The sequence below is a fragment of the Pelodiscus sinensis genome, chromosome 11 (genome assembly GCF_052426305.1).
Source record: "Pelodiscus sinensis isolate ZL-2025 chromosome 11, ASM5242630v1, whole genome shotgun sequence".
In the NCBI taxonomy this organism is placed as follows: Eukaryota; Metazoa; Chordata; order Testudines; family Trionychidae; genus Pelodiscus; species Pelodiscus sinensis.
This window is the reverse complement of record NC_143062.1, coordinates 51387702-51402772: the sequence shown is the minus strand read 5'-3', so window position 1 is coordinate 51402772 and position 15071 is coordinate 51387702. Positions and strand designations below refer to the sequence as shown.

The 15071-nt window shown below is 44.1% G+C and overlaps 1 protein-coding gene across 6 annotated transcripts in view; it reads right to left on the bottom strand.

The window, feature by feature from the left end:
* Nucleotides 1–15071, bottom strand: part of CFAP20DC (CFAP20 domain containing) — a 215555-nt gene that overhangs the window by 80020 nt on the left and 120464 nt on the right. For 4 of the 6 annotated variants that reach the window (XM_075938429.2, XM_075938436.2, XM_075938433.2 and 1 more), the window contains 2 exons: nt 13553–13692; nt 11771–11951 (listed from right to left, as the gene is read on the bottom strand). In XM_075938429.2, the coding sequence (XP_075794544.1) occupies nt 11771–11951; nt 13553–13692 (321 nt within the window). The remainder of the gene's footprint in view (nt 1–11770; nt 11952–13552; nt 13693–15071) is intronic. The other 2 variants (XM_075938431.2, XM_075938437.2) reach the window with 1 other exon arrangement.

The following is a 15071-nucleotide window of genomic DNA, read 5'->3' as shown; positions in this document are numbered from 1 at the left end:
GGGAAAAAAAAAGGAAAAAAGGAACGGAACAGGGCAGCAAAACTTGATGGGAGAGGGAAGGCTGCGTCGCCTCGCGCCCCCCCCGGGGGCACACACACCAGTTTGGGAACCCATGCTTTAAATAAAGGTTATCTACTTCAATCATGGGTTTATGATTACAATCAATCCACCATGTCTCATTTTTCGGCGACTTCTCTCTATTTTATTAACTCAGCGCAGTAGCTGTAGGAATTCATACTTGAATATAGATAAAAATGTTTGAAATCCCAGTATCAAAAAGTAATGAAGAAGTATAACAGATTATTTGAAAGATCTTGTGTATTGCAAGGGCCATTTCACCTTACTTTGTGATGCTTTGCTTTCACTAGACTTTGTTTCCTAAGAATCAAGAAGTCTTAGGACCTGGAAAAGCCAAATGGTGCTCTCCAGAGATGTTAATTAAATGACCTCAAATTAGCAATAAGCTAAGCATACACATAAACAGCAAACATATTAGTTTATTGACTGTTATTGATTTCTAGGGTAATATTCACTGTGAAAATATGAAAATACAGAGGACTATAGAATGACATTTGACACCTGCTATGTGGTTCAACAACTTGTGAGACCTGTGGCTAATACACCATCATGAATTGTCTACCAGTGAATGAGATGGGGTGTTCTAGACCAAACCAAATCCTTTTATCTCTCAACCACTTATTATACTGGCACCTCTTTTTACCTCAAGTATTTCCATATCAATTGTAATGAATAATTTGGTGTATTTTCTTCGGAAAATATGTAAATTACTGTGTAATCACAATATTGCAGCAAACAAGATAAATGCAAGAATGATCACCTAAACATCTAATTAGTTTCTCTACACAGTTAGATTTATGCTAGAGTTTCTAATTGCAGCCTTACATTTTAATGAAGGTTTCAACATTGCATAAATAAGACTGACAAACTATAAACTATATTCATTCATTTTATTTCTTCTCTTGCTCAGAAACAATTTACCTTTGTGAAAGTATTGCACACCTGCAAGGGAAGATATGTTTATGTGGTCTCTGCCACAAATCTGAAGAATTTCCATTATAAACAGCAAAGACAGTACCACAAGGTAACACGAGCGATCCTTTAACAGGAGACAATCACAAATGAAAATACTAGTGGTATTTAACATTTTAACATTCATTCTGAATAGGGCAACATAAAACACATTTTCATTATATGGAGAACTGGAAATGTAAAATGTGTTTTCCTTCAGGCAGCCTTTGTAGTACAGGGACCTGATCCCAATTTTCCTACTGAAATCAGTAACAAAACTCCATGAATTTAGCGCCAGAGAGATCATATACCCTTTTCCCTTTTTTTATGCTCTATTTGAAGATTAATAACTGAAGCTGGAAATTTTTTTCCTACCAAAAGAGGTTTCAATTTAAAATAAACTAACAGATTTTAAAAACTATTTCATGGACAAGAAGTCGTCAAAAGAATCAGATACATATTTTGTAAGGCTAGTTAATGAAATCAAACACTCTAGAAACTCTAACCTGTTTGGTTAAACTTAAAAAACAACAACTAGTCTAGCAGTGCCTTACTGACTAGCAAAACATGTAGATGGGATCATGAGCTTTCGTGGGTGCAACCCACTTCCTCAGATGAACGGAGTATTAAAAGTCCAGTTCCAAAATAAACAGGGGATGGCAGGGGGGGAAGGAAGGGAAAAAATAGTGAATTAGAGTGTCCATGTTACAAGAAGCTGATAGAACCAGTAACCACGCAGCATATCTCCATCATAATCATCCAGGAACCCACCCCTGCAATCATCCGAGGAGCCAACTCTGTCCACACATCTACACCAGTGATTTCACCACTGGACCCAAACACATGAGCCACTACATCAGAGGCTCATTTAAGTGCGCATCCACTAATGGGATCTATGCCATCAAATGCCAGCAATGCCCCTCTGCAATGTTGCCAAGGCTTATTCCCCACTCTGGAACGATAAATGCAGAAGTGGGGGTGCGCAAAAGTACCCTAAAACCTTATCTACCGGGCTTTGATATAAAACTTCCCCACAAAATCTTAAAAACCTAGATTTTGGGATAACAATCCGCTGCCACCACCAAGTAATGATAAGAAACCAGGGGTGAGATCATTTCGGAAATCTCAGCCCTTAAGTAAAAACCAGGATACAAAAAACTTAACCAATATCAGGTTAATAAAAAAAGAAAGAGAAAGAACTTTTATTATCACCACAATACTCTTGTTACAAGCATAATGACTAGATGGAAAAGTCATCAATTAATATGCTCATGGGGAGACCCCCCATGGGCCAAGAATGTAGTTACAAAGGAGAGGAAACCCCATTTTTAAATGCACAGACATCAGATTCCCATTCCCAAGCCATAAAACCTAAGGGATTTATCTAAATTTTACCCTACCTACAGATAGTGAAGAGTCTTTTCTTGGAGCAAGACATTTTGTCTGTCCCCCTCAGTAGCTGGAGAGACACTCCCCAGAGACAAAGGAGGGAAAAACCAAAAATTCCTTTGTCTCAGTTTGAAATCCCTATCTGCATTTCTATTGGCTGAGCAGATATCTGGCTAGGTAAGGGACATAGTTAACCCCTTAATCCCCAGGCTGCTGGCTAACCCTCATGGTCATGACACATGTATATTGGCCAAACTGGACAGTCTCTACTGGAAAGAATGAATGGACACAAATCAGATATCCAAAAAGGCAACACACAGACACCTGTTGGAGAACACTTTAACCTTCCTGGGCACTCATTAATGGATCTCAGAGTTACCATGTTCTTTCAGGACAATTCTATAAACCAAATACACAGGGAAGCACAATTTTGGGAGCCACCACAAAGGTATGAATAAAGACACTACCTGGCTAGCACACTACCTTCCACATCCTAATGACTCAACCAACCAAACAATGGATACTTTGCACCCTCTCTATCAGCTTCATGTACCATGAACACTCTAATTCACTATTTTTTCCCCTTCCTTCCCCCCATCCCCTATTTATTATGGAACTGGACTTTTAATACTCCATTCATCTGAAGAAGTGGGTTGTAACCACGAAAACTCACGATACCATGGACATGTTTTGTTAGTCTTTAAGACTCTGCTAGACTATTTGTTGGTTTTTAAAAGTTTTTCGAGTTACAGACTAACTCAGCTATCCCTCTAAAACTATTTGGTTAAGTGACTGCTACAGCAACATGGAATTCAGAGCTCCTACACTGTTCTCTTTTTTATAGGAAACTTAATGGTTGGTTTGCCTTCCTTCCTGTAACACTTGGGCCTTGAGGAGAACATAAAAACAATTTTGCTTTACCTATTTTTTAAAAAAAGTTTGTTTTGAAAACATAAATGTTAAAGAGATTACTTCAGCAAGAGATGGATGGGGGGGGGGGGAGCTGTGTTCTTTGGTATGATACCAGTGATGTAGGTACATTTGCCTTTCTTTGAAAGCAGCTTCTGTACAGTGATTTTAGGTATCTAGTCATAGCTCAGATTCTACGTGGAAAGCGGTGATGTTTTATTTAAAATGGCGAGGCTCATTTCACTATTGGATATTTTTTCTTTCAAAATGAGATGTGGGCCCCCCCTCCTTGTGACTATTTTTCTTGCCAGATTGCATGCCAGACACTGGGCCGTTCCTCCTGCAGTCTTTGAAGGTGGGTAGAGCAGAGTCCAGCAGCAGATGCATGCCAGACAATGGGCCGTTCCTCCTGCAGTCTTTGAAGGTGGGTAGAGCAGAGTCCAGCAGCAGATGCATGCCAGACAATGGGCCGTTCCTCCTGCAGTCTTTGAAGGCGGGCAGAGCAGAGTCCAGCAGCAGACCCCTCCCTTTCTCAAAAGGGCTCACCTGCTGGCATCCCTGGAGACAGAGTAACACAAGACTGCACAATAAAGACAACCATGCACATTCAAACAAAATGGAGTGGAGCACACGACGTCTAGTAGGCCGGGCCCCTCTAGGCTCTGGTGCGTGAGGGGTGTGATGGCGCGTTGGGGGTCCCCCGTCTCCTGCACCCCGAAATGGCACAAACAGACTGCACCAGCCGGTGGAATAGAGGAAGTTTATTGCCTCTCCAGGATACAGCACAGCACAGATGGAATCTGGTCACAGAGCTGGGCTAGGATGCCTCAGCCCCCCTTGAGATGGGGGAGACTGGGCCCCTAAACTCCAGCCCCTTCCCCTAGGCTCTCCTCCATGCTCTCCGACAGTAACTAACTAAATTCCCTTCCAGCCCTGCCCCCCAGTGAGGGCAGCATTCCACCTTCCTTTGTTCCTCTCCATGGGGGGTGTCTGGCCACTGGTTCAACAAGTTTGGCACTACCTTTGCATAGTGAGGTTTTCCCTGCTGGGTCTTGCTCCAGACAGCAGGGGTCACCACAGCCCAGCAAGTACCCCCACTACGTCACAAGGGGAATGTGGGAAGTGTCTTTCTACTGCTCAGCCAGGGGCCACATCAGTGAGGGTTTGGTTTTGGTTTTTTGCTTCTCACTTGCGTGCAGCCCCCGACTGATTGTTCAGTGAAACAGACAGTTTATGAGCTGGATATGAGTCAACAGGGCGCCCTTGTAGCCAAGAAGGCTAATGGCATATTAGGTTGCATTAAGAGGAGCATTGCCAGTAGATCCAGGGAAGTGATTATTCCCCTTTACTCAGCTCTGGGGAGGCCACATCTGGAGTATTGTGTCCAGTTCTGGACCCCCAATTACAGGAAAAATGTGGATGCATTGAAGAGGGTCCAGCAGAGGCAACCAAAATGATGAGGGGGTCGGAGCATATGACCTATAAGGGGAGGCTGAGGGAGTTGGGTCTATTTAGTCTGCAGACGAGAAGAGTGCGGGGGGATTTGAGAGCAGCCTTCAACTTCCTGAAGGGAGGTTCCAAAGAGGATGGAGAGAGGCTGTTCTCAGTGGTGACAGGTGGCAGAACAAGGAGCAATGGTCTCAAGTTGTGGTGGGAGAGGTCCAGGTTGGATATTAGGAAAAACTATTTCACTAGGAGGGTGGTGAAGCACTGGAATGGGTTACCTAGGGAAGTAGTGGAGTCTCCATCCCTGGAGGTGTTTGAGTCTCGGCTTGACAAAGCCCTGGCTGGGTTGATTTAGTTGGGATTGGTCCTGCCTTGGGCAGGGGACTGGACTTGATGGCCTTCCAAGGTCTCTTCCAGCTCTATGGTTCTATGGGAATGTGTGGTCCCTTCCACAAGTGAGGCTTTGCAAGGAGCAGACTCCAGGGACTTCCCACAGCTTGATCCATGCCAGGGAGTGGGGCAAAGACAGACAGACAGACAGACAGACAGACAGACAGACAGAGCGCAAGCCCTGGACCAATGTGGGGGGACAAGGCTGTCCAGGTCAGTCCATTGCTCTGAAATCACCCCCTGCTCTAACAACTAGAAATCCTCCCCCCCCCACACACCCTGCAGCTGGGCACGGAACATTATCCCCTTTAGCATCAACCACCAGTTGTTCCTGAAACCCACTGAACAACTGTGCAGTGCTGCCTTTACACGGTTCCACCCCAGAGGTGGCTATGTCTCAGCACAGAGCCCAAGGCCAGCTACCTCTGTGCACCAGGTGAGAGATCCCCATATACCTAGCCCAGTGTCAGGGCTGGCTGGCTCGTAGCCTGTGGCACGTCCCTGAGAGCCCTGCTGTGGGGGGACGCTGGGAGCCAATGTCTCTGGCAGGGCAAATGAACTGGACAGTCATGGGACTGGGAAGCCCAGGAGGGAGCTGAGCTCCTCCCCTCCTTTCCCTGCTGAGGGTAACAGGGCACCAAACCAGGTAAGTGTCCCTCCTCATGCCCAGACCCCCATGCCCCAATCCCCCTCACTCACTCCCCTTCCCCCACCAAGACCCCACACCCCCAGCTTGCTCCTACCCTTTCTCTTGCTCCTGCACCCTCCCCCCAGCCACACACTGCACACTCTCTTGCTCTTGCTGCCTCTCCCCTGCCAGGCACCCTACATCCAGCCTGCTTCTGCACCCTACCTCCCACCCGGCCTCGCTCCCTCCTACACCCCATCCCACATGCTGGCAGGTCTGTCCCACACCCTGAACACATCACTTTTGTCCCCACCCCAGAGAGAGGCGGCTCTTGGGGGCACTGGGGGTAGACTCCCCCACCCCACTGCTTCCTTCTTGCCCAGCCCCCCTCTCTGCCTTATCTCCCCCCAACTCTAGACATCCCAGATCCCGCCTTCTTATATTGTCTGGGGAGGGTCCTGGCCAGCCCCCAGGGGCAGGGCAGTTCTTCCCGCCCTCCCCTACCTGTGGGCCCCTGCATGCCAGCAGGGCCGGGGTGGGCGGAGCAGAAGTGGTGCACATGTAGGGGCGGGGCCTCAATTCGGGGGGAGGGGGCTGTCCTGCCTCTGCGCGTGGTCCCTGTGCTGTCCTGTGGAGGCAAGAGGGGAGCGGCAGCGGCTCCTGGGGACACTGGGGGTGGACACGAGTGGAAAGCCGGGTCTGGTCAGGGCTTTCTTCACCTCCCCCTGTCCCGTGCACCCAGAAGCCGGAGCTGGTGCTCCAAGCCTTATAGCTGCGTGGGCTCCCCACTCTGTGCGGGAGGAAGGACGGCTGGAGCTCCCACTGCGGACTGCGTAGGTCACTCAAAATCGGCTCATGTGCCACTTCTGGCACGTGTGCTGTACATTGCCAACCGTTAGTCCAGCAGCATTACCAACACTGCCACTACTTGTGGGCGGAGAGAGGCCATTTAGGGGAAATTAGAGCTAAATAACAGCACAGAATGCTGAGAGGAGGGACTGGTGTAAACAGACTTTATGGGACAGCAGGAAACTTGGCCACACCCCCAAAGAGTGGACATTCAGCTAACTCATATCTGCCGAACGCTGGATGTTTCTGGACCAGAGAATTCTGGACTAGTGAGGTTCAATCTGTATTACGTGTCTAAACCCTTCAGCTTTAAAACTGAAAGTGGGTCCATGCTGGCACTATAAAAATTAAAACCAAAAATTATCATCTGGGATGAGTAAAAGTTTCAAATTTCATAATGACTGGGGTTTTTTTGGTGTTAAGTTGAATAAGGTTTAAAGAATAATGTAATTCCCTTCCTTTAATCATGAAAGCTTGGAGGTTTTTTATTTATGCACTGCTCTGGTGCTCTTTGTTTAATCCTGAAAATCTTTATCAATGCTCCAAAGCAATTCTATTGCACAGTGGTTGATTTCCATAATCCCCTGCAGCACAGACATTCATATTTTATGTGAACTGGTTCAGAATCCTTTAAAATTTACAACAGAGAGAGTTTCTTACCCTGGACAGAACAGAGATGTAAAGTAACACAAAATGAGTTGCCATACCATTGATTATCTCAGATCGATTTTGCCAGCCATTTTAAACCCTAACCTTCTACATCCATTCTTGTCTCGGATGGTGCTTCTAGTGGACAGGGCTGCATGATGTGCAGATCTGCTGTTTCATTAACATTTGAGTAGGGAAAAAAACCCCAAACTTTCACTTTGAAATAATGATTGTAAGTTATAGAAATTACATAATGGCTACGTCTACACTGGCACCCTTTTCCAGAAATGCTTAAAACGGAACAGTTTTCTGTTATAAGTATTTCTGGAAAAAGCGCATCTACATTGGCAGGATGCTTTTCCAAAAAAGCACTTTTTCCGGAAAAGCGTCCGTGGCCAATGTAGACGCGCTTTTCCGGAAAAAAGCCCCGATCGTCATTTTCGCGATCGGGGCTTTTTTGTGGAAAAGACTACTGTGCTGTCTACACTGGCCCTTTTCCGGAACAGTTTTTCCGGAAAAGGACTTTTGCCCGAATGGGAGCAGCATAGTTTTTCTGGAAAAACACTGACAATTTTACAGTAGATCGTCATTGCTTTTCCGGAAAAGCAAGCAGCCAGTGTAGACAGCTGGCAAGTTATTCCGGAAAAGCAGCCGGAAAATAAGTGGCCCAGTGTAGACACAGCCAGTGTGTTTAACACATTCTCAGGGAATAATACTGGAAAGAACAATGTATTGGTGTGTAGAGAAGATTTTTCATTTTTGTGAAATTTTACTTGTAGGGAGATTTCCTAATTCTAGATATTGTATAGGTCATTTATTTGTGCCTCTACTAATCATTATATTGCAATATTTTAAAGTAAGGTAAAAATTATAATATGAGAAAGCGGACTTTCCACCAGAAAATCATCCATTAGGTCTTGTCCCACATGCACAGCTTGGGAATCTGCTTCTGAAATTTTTGCTCAGTGTTTCCTGCAGCACCCTAGAGGAATTAAAGGCCAATGCTGCTGCAATGGGCCATTCCATATTCTTGATGGGAATACGCTTATGAATATGATATACTGGCCACTGAGCTAGATGGACAGTTGGTTTGACCTAGTATGGTTGTTCATAGCTGGAATATGCTTTATGAGAGATCCTTCATGTGAGATATCACTGGAAAGGTTCTAATTTCTGAATTTTTGTATACACGTATCAGAAATATGAGGTGTAAACCTTTGTTATTAATGTAGTCATGCTATGTGAGGGACATCAGTAACACTTTAAGTACTTGATGGCCTAGTACTCAGGACAATGATCTGCAATAGTGGTCAGTAGCCTGGGAGGACCAGGCTATGGTGGATCTTACCAAGACACATGGCTGTGTCACCCACCACATTCTACCGGTCACTATCCATGGATCCCATTGAGCAGTACCAAAAGAAACTGCACTCCATACCCAAGAAATTCCCTGAATAACACAGGAACAGATCTACAAGGACACACCTCTAGAGCCTTGACCATGGGTATTCTATCTCCTACCCAGATCCATAAGCCTGGAAATCCTGGATGCCCTATCATCTCAGGCATTGGCACTTTTACAGCAGGATTTGTCCTTTTTATGTGTGTTCACTTTTTTTGATTGTATCCCTTTGGTATATATGGTCATTACAATTTTCTTCCACAGTTTGATCTGAGGAAGCGAGTCTGGCCTACGAAAGCTCATCACCTAATAAACCATCTTGTTAATCTTTAAAGTGCTGCATAGTCATGTATTTTGTTACCCCTTTGAATTGTGGATGTTGTATTTTTCCCACAAGAGCAAAGGGAAAATTGAGACTCCACACAAAGGATTCCTGGCTTTTGCAAAACCTATTTAAGAGTGGGGAGTGAGGTAAACTTGGTTGTCCGCTCTCCTTGGCTACCCCACCCAAGATGACTGCAGTTCAGCTAAGACTGAACCGGGGAAAGATTTGGACCAAGCTGGAAGGCTTTCTAATCTGAAAGACGCTTATTAGAAAAACTTTGAGGGTAAGATATCATACACACCCAGTTTTGTACTGTATTAAGCTTAGCTTGTGTGTTGTTTTATTCTGTTTAGTAACCAACACTGTTCTGTGTGCTATCTTTTATGACCACTTAAATCCTACCTTTTATACTTCGTAAAATGACTTTTGCTTATTAACCCACCCAGTGTAAGGAATTGCTACTGGGAGGGGGGCGAGGAGTCTGTACACCTCTCTCTTTACAATGAAAAAGAGGGTGAATTTCAGGAGGTTGTGCCGTGTAGATCTCTATACAGCATGAGATGGATTTATCTGGGGCGTTGGCCTCTAGAGGGGCTGGGTATCTGACTGCTGGAGACAGGTGTCTTGCTGGGCTGTTTTCAGTTAAGTTCTGAAGCTTTGGGGGCATGGCCCAGACCCTGTGTCTGTGCTGCAGCAGACTAGCGTGTCAGACTCAACATGACAGGATACTGGGGACCCAGCACCACGGGGGCTGGAATCCATCACATCTGCAAAGCTCTCATTGACATCAATGGTGTGGGATCATGTCTTGGATGAGTCTTTCAAACTGCTTTAACAATGGAGTCTATTTACATAGTGACCAGTTTCCTTGGCGCTTGACTACTGGCAAGTTCCCGTGCAGCAAGCTCTGATATGAATCTGCAAAGTGCTAGCATGATGTGCAATAATGTGCAATAATCTTTGCTATGGCATAGCACAAGTCCCAGAGCGATGTAACAGGGTCCACACAGCACAAGTGGCACAACAGAGTAACGCCCTGGCTTGCTGAGCAGTAATTTACTGTGAAGATAAGCTCTTAGCTATTTCTAACCTTTTGATATTTGTGATTTCACAACATTATACTCTCCACAACACAGACTCGGAGGCTGGATTTGTTGCTGAAGAAATGAATACAGTTACATGCACAAGAGCTTCGCTAAAAGCACAATAAGGCTGCAAAGTCAAACACCTGAGTTAGGAATTGCCAGAATTAAAGGTGGTTGTGAATTATTTATTCATCCACCTTGCACACACATCATATATTCACAGAGTGTAACATCAGAAGGTACCACTGAATCAACTAGTCTGACATCCTATTCATCAGGGGCCATAAGATTTCACCTGCACAGAATCCAAAAACTTGCATTACTCTTGCCGAGCATAACGTAGGCGGTTTGAGGAAGAGTCAGGAACAGAACTGAGCTTTTCCGAGTCTCCGTCTGTTACAAACACAGGAGAGTGTTCTCTCTCTTTCTGCAAACCTCTGCCTCATTCACTGTCCCCCTGGAACACACTAAATTAAGTAGGGTACTTTTGCACCAATAGTATACAGTTAAGTAGCAGCAGGATACTGTGTTCTCTGGGAAAGAGAAGATACACTGTACGTCTTTTTCCAGTGATTTACTTAACTAGTAGCTAGTCAACAGAAGAGTGCAGGAAGTCAGGATTACTAGGTTCTTATTCTTGAAGGCAGCATTTGTCAGCTCGTGGTTATAAGCAGTACAGCCAAACATGCAGATTCCTTCTGAAATGTAGCATTCCTACGTGGGTGAGACTTGGGTTTTCTATATTAGAGATTTGCTCCTAGTTCCAGCTGTTTTAGAGAACTTGTGTAAATGCTCAGTCACGCCATGTGTGCATGTACATTATTATACCTGCTTTTTTCTAAGGCAGGCGGTATGAAGTATTGCTCAGTAATGAAGGCTATGAAGTGAACACAATCATTAGTAAGTCAGCGGAAGAGCTTAGGCTAGAATTCAAGGCCTCCTGGATCCCAGCACAACATACTTTTTTCTTGATCAAACAATGTGGTGCAGCTGTTGCTTTGCTTGTGGGCTATCTGGAGTCAGATAGGGATTTTCTTAGAATTAGGAGGAAGCTCAGCCAGCCTCTTGTACTCTGGCCACATAGGGATAACTTTTCCTGAAGACAACAAACGTATCTCACTGCCCCCACAGGTATCCCCCTCAAAGCATGGAGGCATTGGAACTCTTCACATAGATGGCTAGAAACACTGTTAACACTGATGAAGCATCCTAGTTGGCCCTAACTTTTTAAGAAATGGCAGAACTATCTTCGCTGAAACTTTTAAAAATAATTCCGCCTACAGCAAACCTGGAAATCTTTAGCTGAGATTATTAAAGTCTGGCAAAGTTGCATACAACGGAAAATAACGGGGTTTATAATGGGAAAGTGACAAGCATTCTTAAAATGACCAGCTCTGCCTATAATATCATCCTCACCATTATGATTTCAGTCATGGGATTATCAAATAGGAAGACAGGAGAGTTTGGGAAGGAACAAACATTGTCTCCCACAAGTGTCTTCAATAATTAGCAAACTTCACAAAAACATTACTAAACTCAAGCGATGAAGAGGCTCACATTTAAGTGAGAGGCATGTGAAAGCTTCTGTAGCTGAAACATGGCTTTACACAAGCTGTTTGATATTACTGCAATAAATCAGTCATCACATACAGTTCACTTTAGTGTCTTACCATTATGACTTGTAATTGGATTTGTTTGGTGAATATTTTCTTTGTCTCCTTGATCAAAAGGCTCACAGAATGGTGAGGGAGATGGTTCAGACTTCTTGGTATCTCGTATCGACTCGCTTCCTTTTTCTAATGTCAGCTGTTGGCATGATCTGCTATTTCGGCTACCCAAAGACTTTATTATCTTAAGAAAACAAATACTGAATGAAAGGGGATGTAACAGTTTTACAATCAGTCTCCAAACTACACTAAAACAGATTCTGGATTACATTTATTTTTTATAATCGATTTTCCTCAGTCCTTTTTTTTTTTTTTTTTTTTTTTTTTTAAAACATTAACTTTGTAGGAAAAAAATCATGGCACCTCTTCCTTGTTTGGGGCGACTTTCTCACTGTTAGCCCAATGCCTGACACCTTCAAAATCCTGAGCTCCACCCAGTACTCTCTAGAGCAGGGGGTTTCAAACCTGGGTGGCAGACCAGCCAGGGAAAGCCCTGGTGGGCACGTGACTCTGTTTCCTCTAAAGCTCCGCCCGCTCCCATAGGGCCTGGTTTGCCATGTCCAGCCACGGGAAGCTGCACAACGCAGTGTCCTAACAAAGCGCCATGGGCCCACCCGGTGCTTTCCCTGGCAGATCCACGACCCAAGTTTGAAACCTCTTGTAAACACATTTTAGGATTCTGCTGAGCAAAGTGAGTTTCTGAAAAAACCTGGGATCTCGATGGTGTTGGCATCTGGGTTAATGACAGACCGTGACCAAAGCAACTGTTAGATACTTTTTCAGCAAAGGTTCAGACACTGCAGATGAGCGAGAACTGTGTGTTGGGAAAGGCAAAGAAAAATTAATAGGAGAGGGAAGAAATGGAGGCGATGGAAGATGAAAGGCATGTGCCGGATTACATCCTGAGTTGCTGGGCAGGTACTGTAGGGACAGGGAGATGCTGACTCCCTCTTATGGTGGTGAGAAGCCCAGGGGCACGCCGTGATAGGAGAGAAACTGTAAAAGGAATGAGGTGACATGACTTGTGGGACTGCCACCAGGGCATTCTCTGTTGTGAAAAGCTACAAATAGGAGGCTATTATTGAGCAGAGGCCAGTGTCATTTTTTGAGGTTATAGGAGCACGGGTGATCCCTTAGAATGCGTTTAACGTGTGATGGGGTCCTGCAACTTATTGATCATTCACATTGTGAACACACTGTTTTTATATGGAACCAATTGAGGCATCTTATAATTTATTAAACAGACTTAGAACCATACTTTTTAATCCCTTTCCCATCACAAGAACCACTGCTCTTCTCCGGAGGAGCTAGTTTCTCTCAGCCTCCCTTGCTGAAGGCATTCTGCTATGACTAGGGCAGGTGCTAGGGAGCTTTGGCTCGCAGCCCGTCGGGGTAAGCTTCTGGTGAGCTGCGAGACATTTTGCTTGTGTTGACCATCCACAGGCCTGGCCCCCTGCAGCTCCCAGTGGTGGCCAGCACATCCCTGAGGCTGTGGCACTTCCCGACACTCCCATTGGCCAGGAAAGGCAAACCATGGCCCCTGTGGGGCTGCGGGGCTCCATGTCTGCTTCATTCTGACTTTTAGTTACAAAAACAAAATCAGCACTTTGAAAATAAAGAAATTTTCTCAAGACATAAGAACTGAATTCTGAAGAAAACCTTCTTGCAAAACTACAGTTCTACTGTTGCAGTCAAACAAGCTGGAGTTTGGCTCCCAAGAGATAACTGAAGTTGCTCCTATCAGGGAAGTGGAACTGGTTTTGATACTTTAACGCTTCCTCCTACCTCTCCAGATGTCCTTGCATTGAATCTTCTCCCAGAAGGTGGAGGTGGTCCAAGGACCTTGGATCCAAATGCAATGTGAGACACATCTTGATTTTTATTGTTATGTGTACTGCCTTGTCCTCTGTTAATTAACTGGTCTACTTAAAAAACAAAAAAGACACCTTTTCAAACACGATTCTTAGACCGAGCATATTTATAAGCATGATATATTACAGTATATGACACAGTAGCAAATTCTCATTTCTTCATTCTTGTTATTCTATTCATTTAAATAATTATTTCATAAATCATACAGGAAAAATCACGCTTCCAAAAATAATTAAGTTTCTTGCTAATACTACAACAGGCATATTGCTGACAACACACACATGTATCTTCTTTCTTTTCCATTTGATAGTGTGCCCAATGCAAAAGATACTATAAACACATGGAATAGTCAGAAACTATTATATCATCATTATACATGTTTTATGTACCTTAATGGGTGAGGCATTATATTCTGGCTCAATGGGGGAGTTACAGTTTCCTGCAAGTACTAAAATCACTGGGGAGTGCTGGGATATCATTAAAAGGAATTCAATAGCAAATCCTGGACTTTGAAAGAAAAGGCCATGTTTAAAGATGATAAGCAATGTTGACAATAAAAGATCATCACTTTTCCCCATAACTCCTCCTCTTTCTAATAATTAAGGGAAGATAATACACATGTATTGACTTATGCCACTGACATAGAAGAATTGTTAATAGCAAGATTAAGAGCTTTGATAGCTATATTTTTAATGATTTATAATTAATTATGCATAGTGAATGAGTTTTGATGAGGTAACACTGAGGCCAAGTCCTAGTTGGCATAAGCGTGGCTTTGTCAATTCACCCTTTACACAGACTGGTTAATATGCTTAAAATGCTATTGCTATTAGATGAAGATCACATGTTGTGATGGAAGACAGAAGCAGGAATACATATTATATAATAATAAATTACCTTCCCCTTTTTTTTCCTGGGAAAACCGAGGGTAAGGTGACACAAAAACAGCATGACCAAGAAATGGCAAAACCAAGAGGAAAAATAAAGAATTTGGGTAAGCGAGGTTTGTACACATGAAATGTCTGGATTACCTAAAATCAAAAGGGTTGATGTGCTAAAAGTCTATTGGATAAAGACTATATAATCTGTAATATAAAAAGTGTACAGGGAACATGGACCCAAAGGCTACGTCTAGACTACTTGGCTCCGTCGACAGAGCCATGTAAAATAGTGTATTCGGCATAGTCAAAGAAGGCTATACCTTCTTCATGAGGCATACCGGAGTGGTCGACAAAGGCCTCCTTTGTCGATGGCGCCACGTCTACACTGCCATGCTGTGCTGTATCAGCTGATCTTCAGCACAGCGCGGTGGCCATTTTTATTTTAATGAAGCAGGGATTATTTAAATCCCCGCTTCTTTGACTATGCCGAATAAACTATTTTACATGGCTCCGTCGACAGACCCATGTAGTCTAGACGTAACCAAACTGGA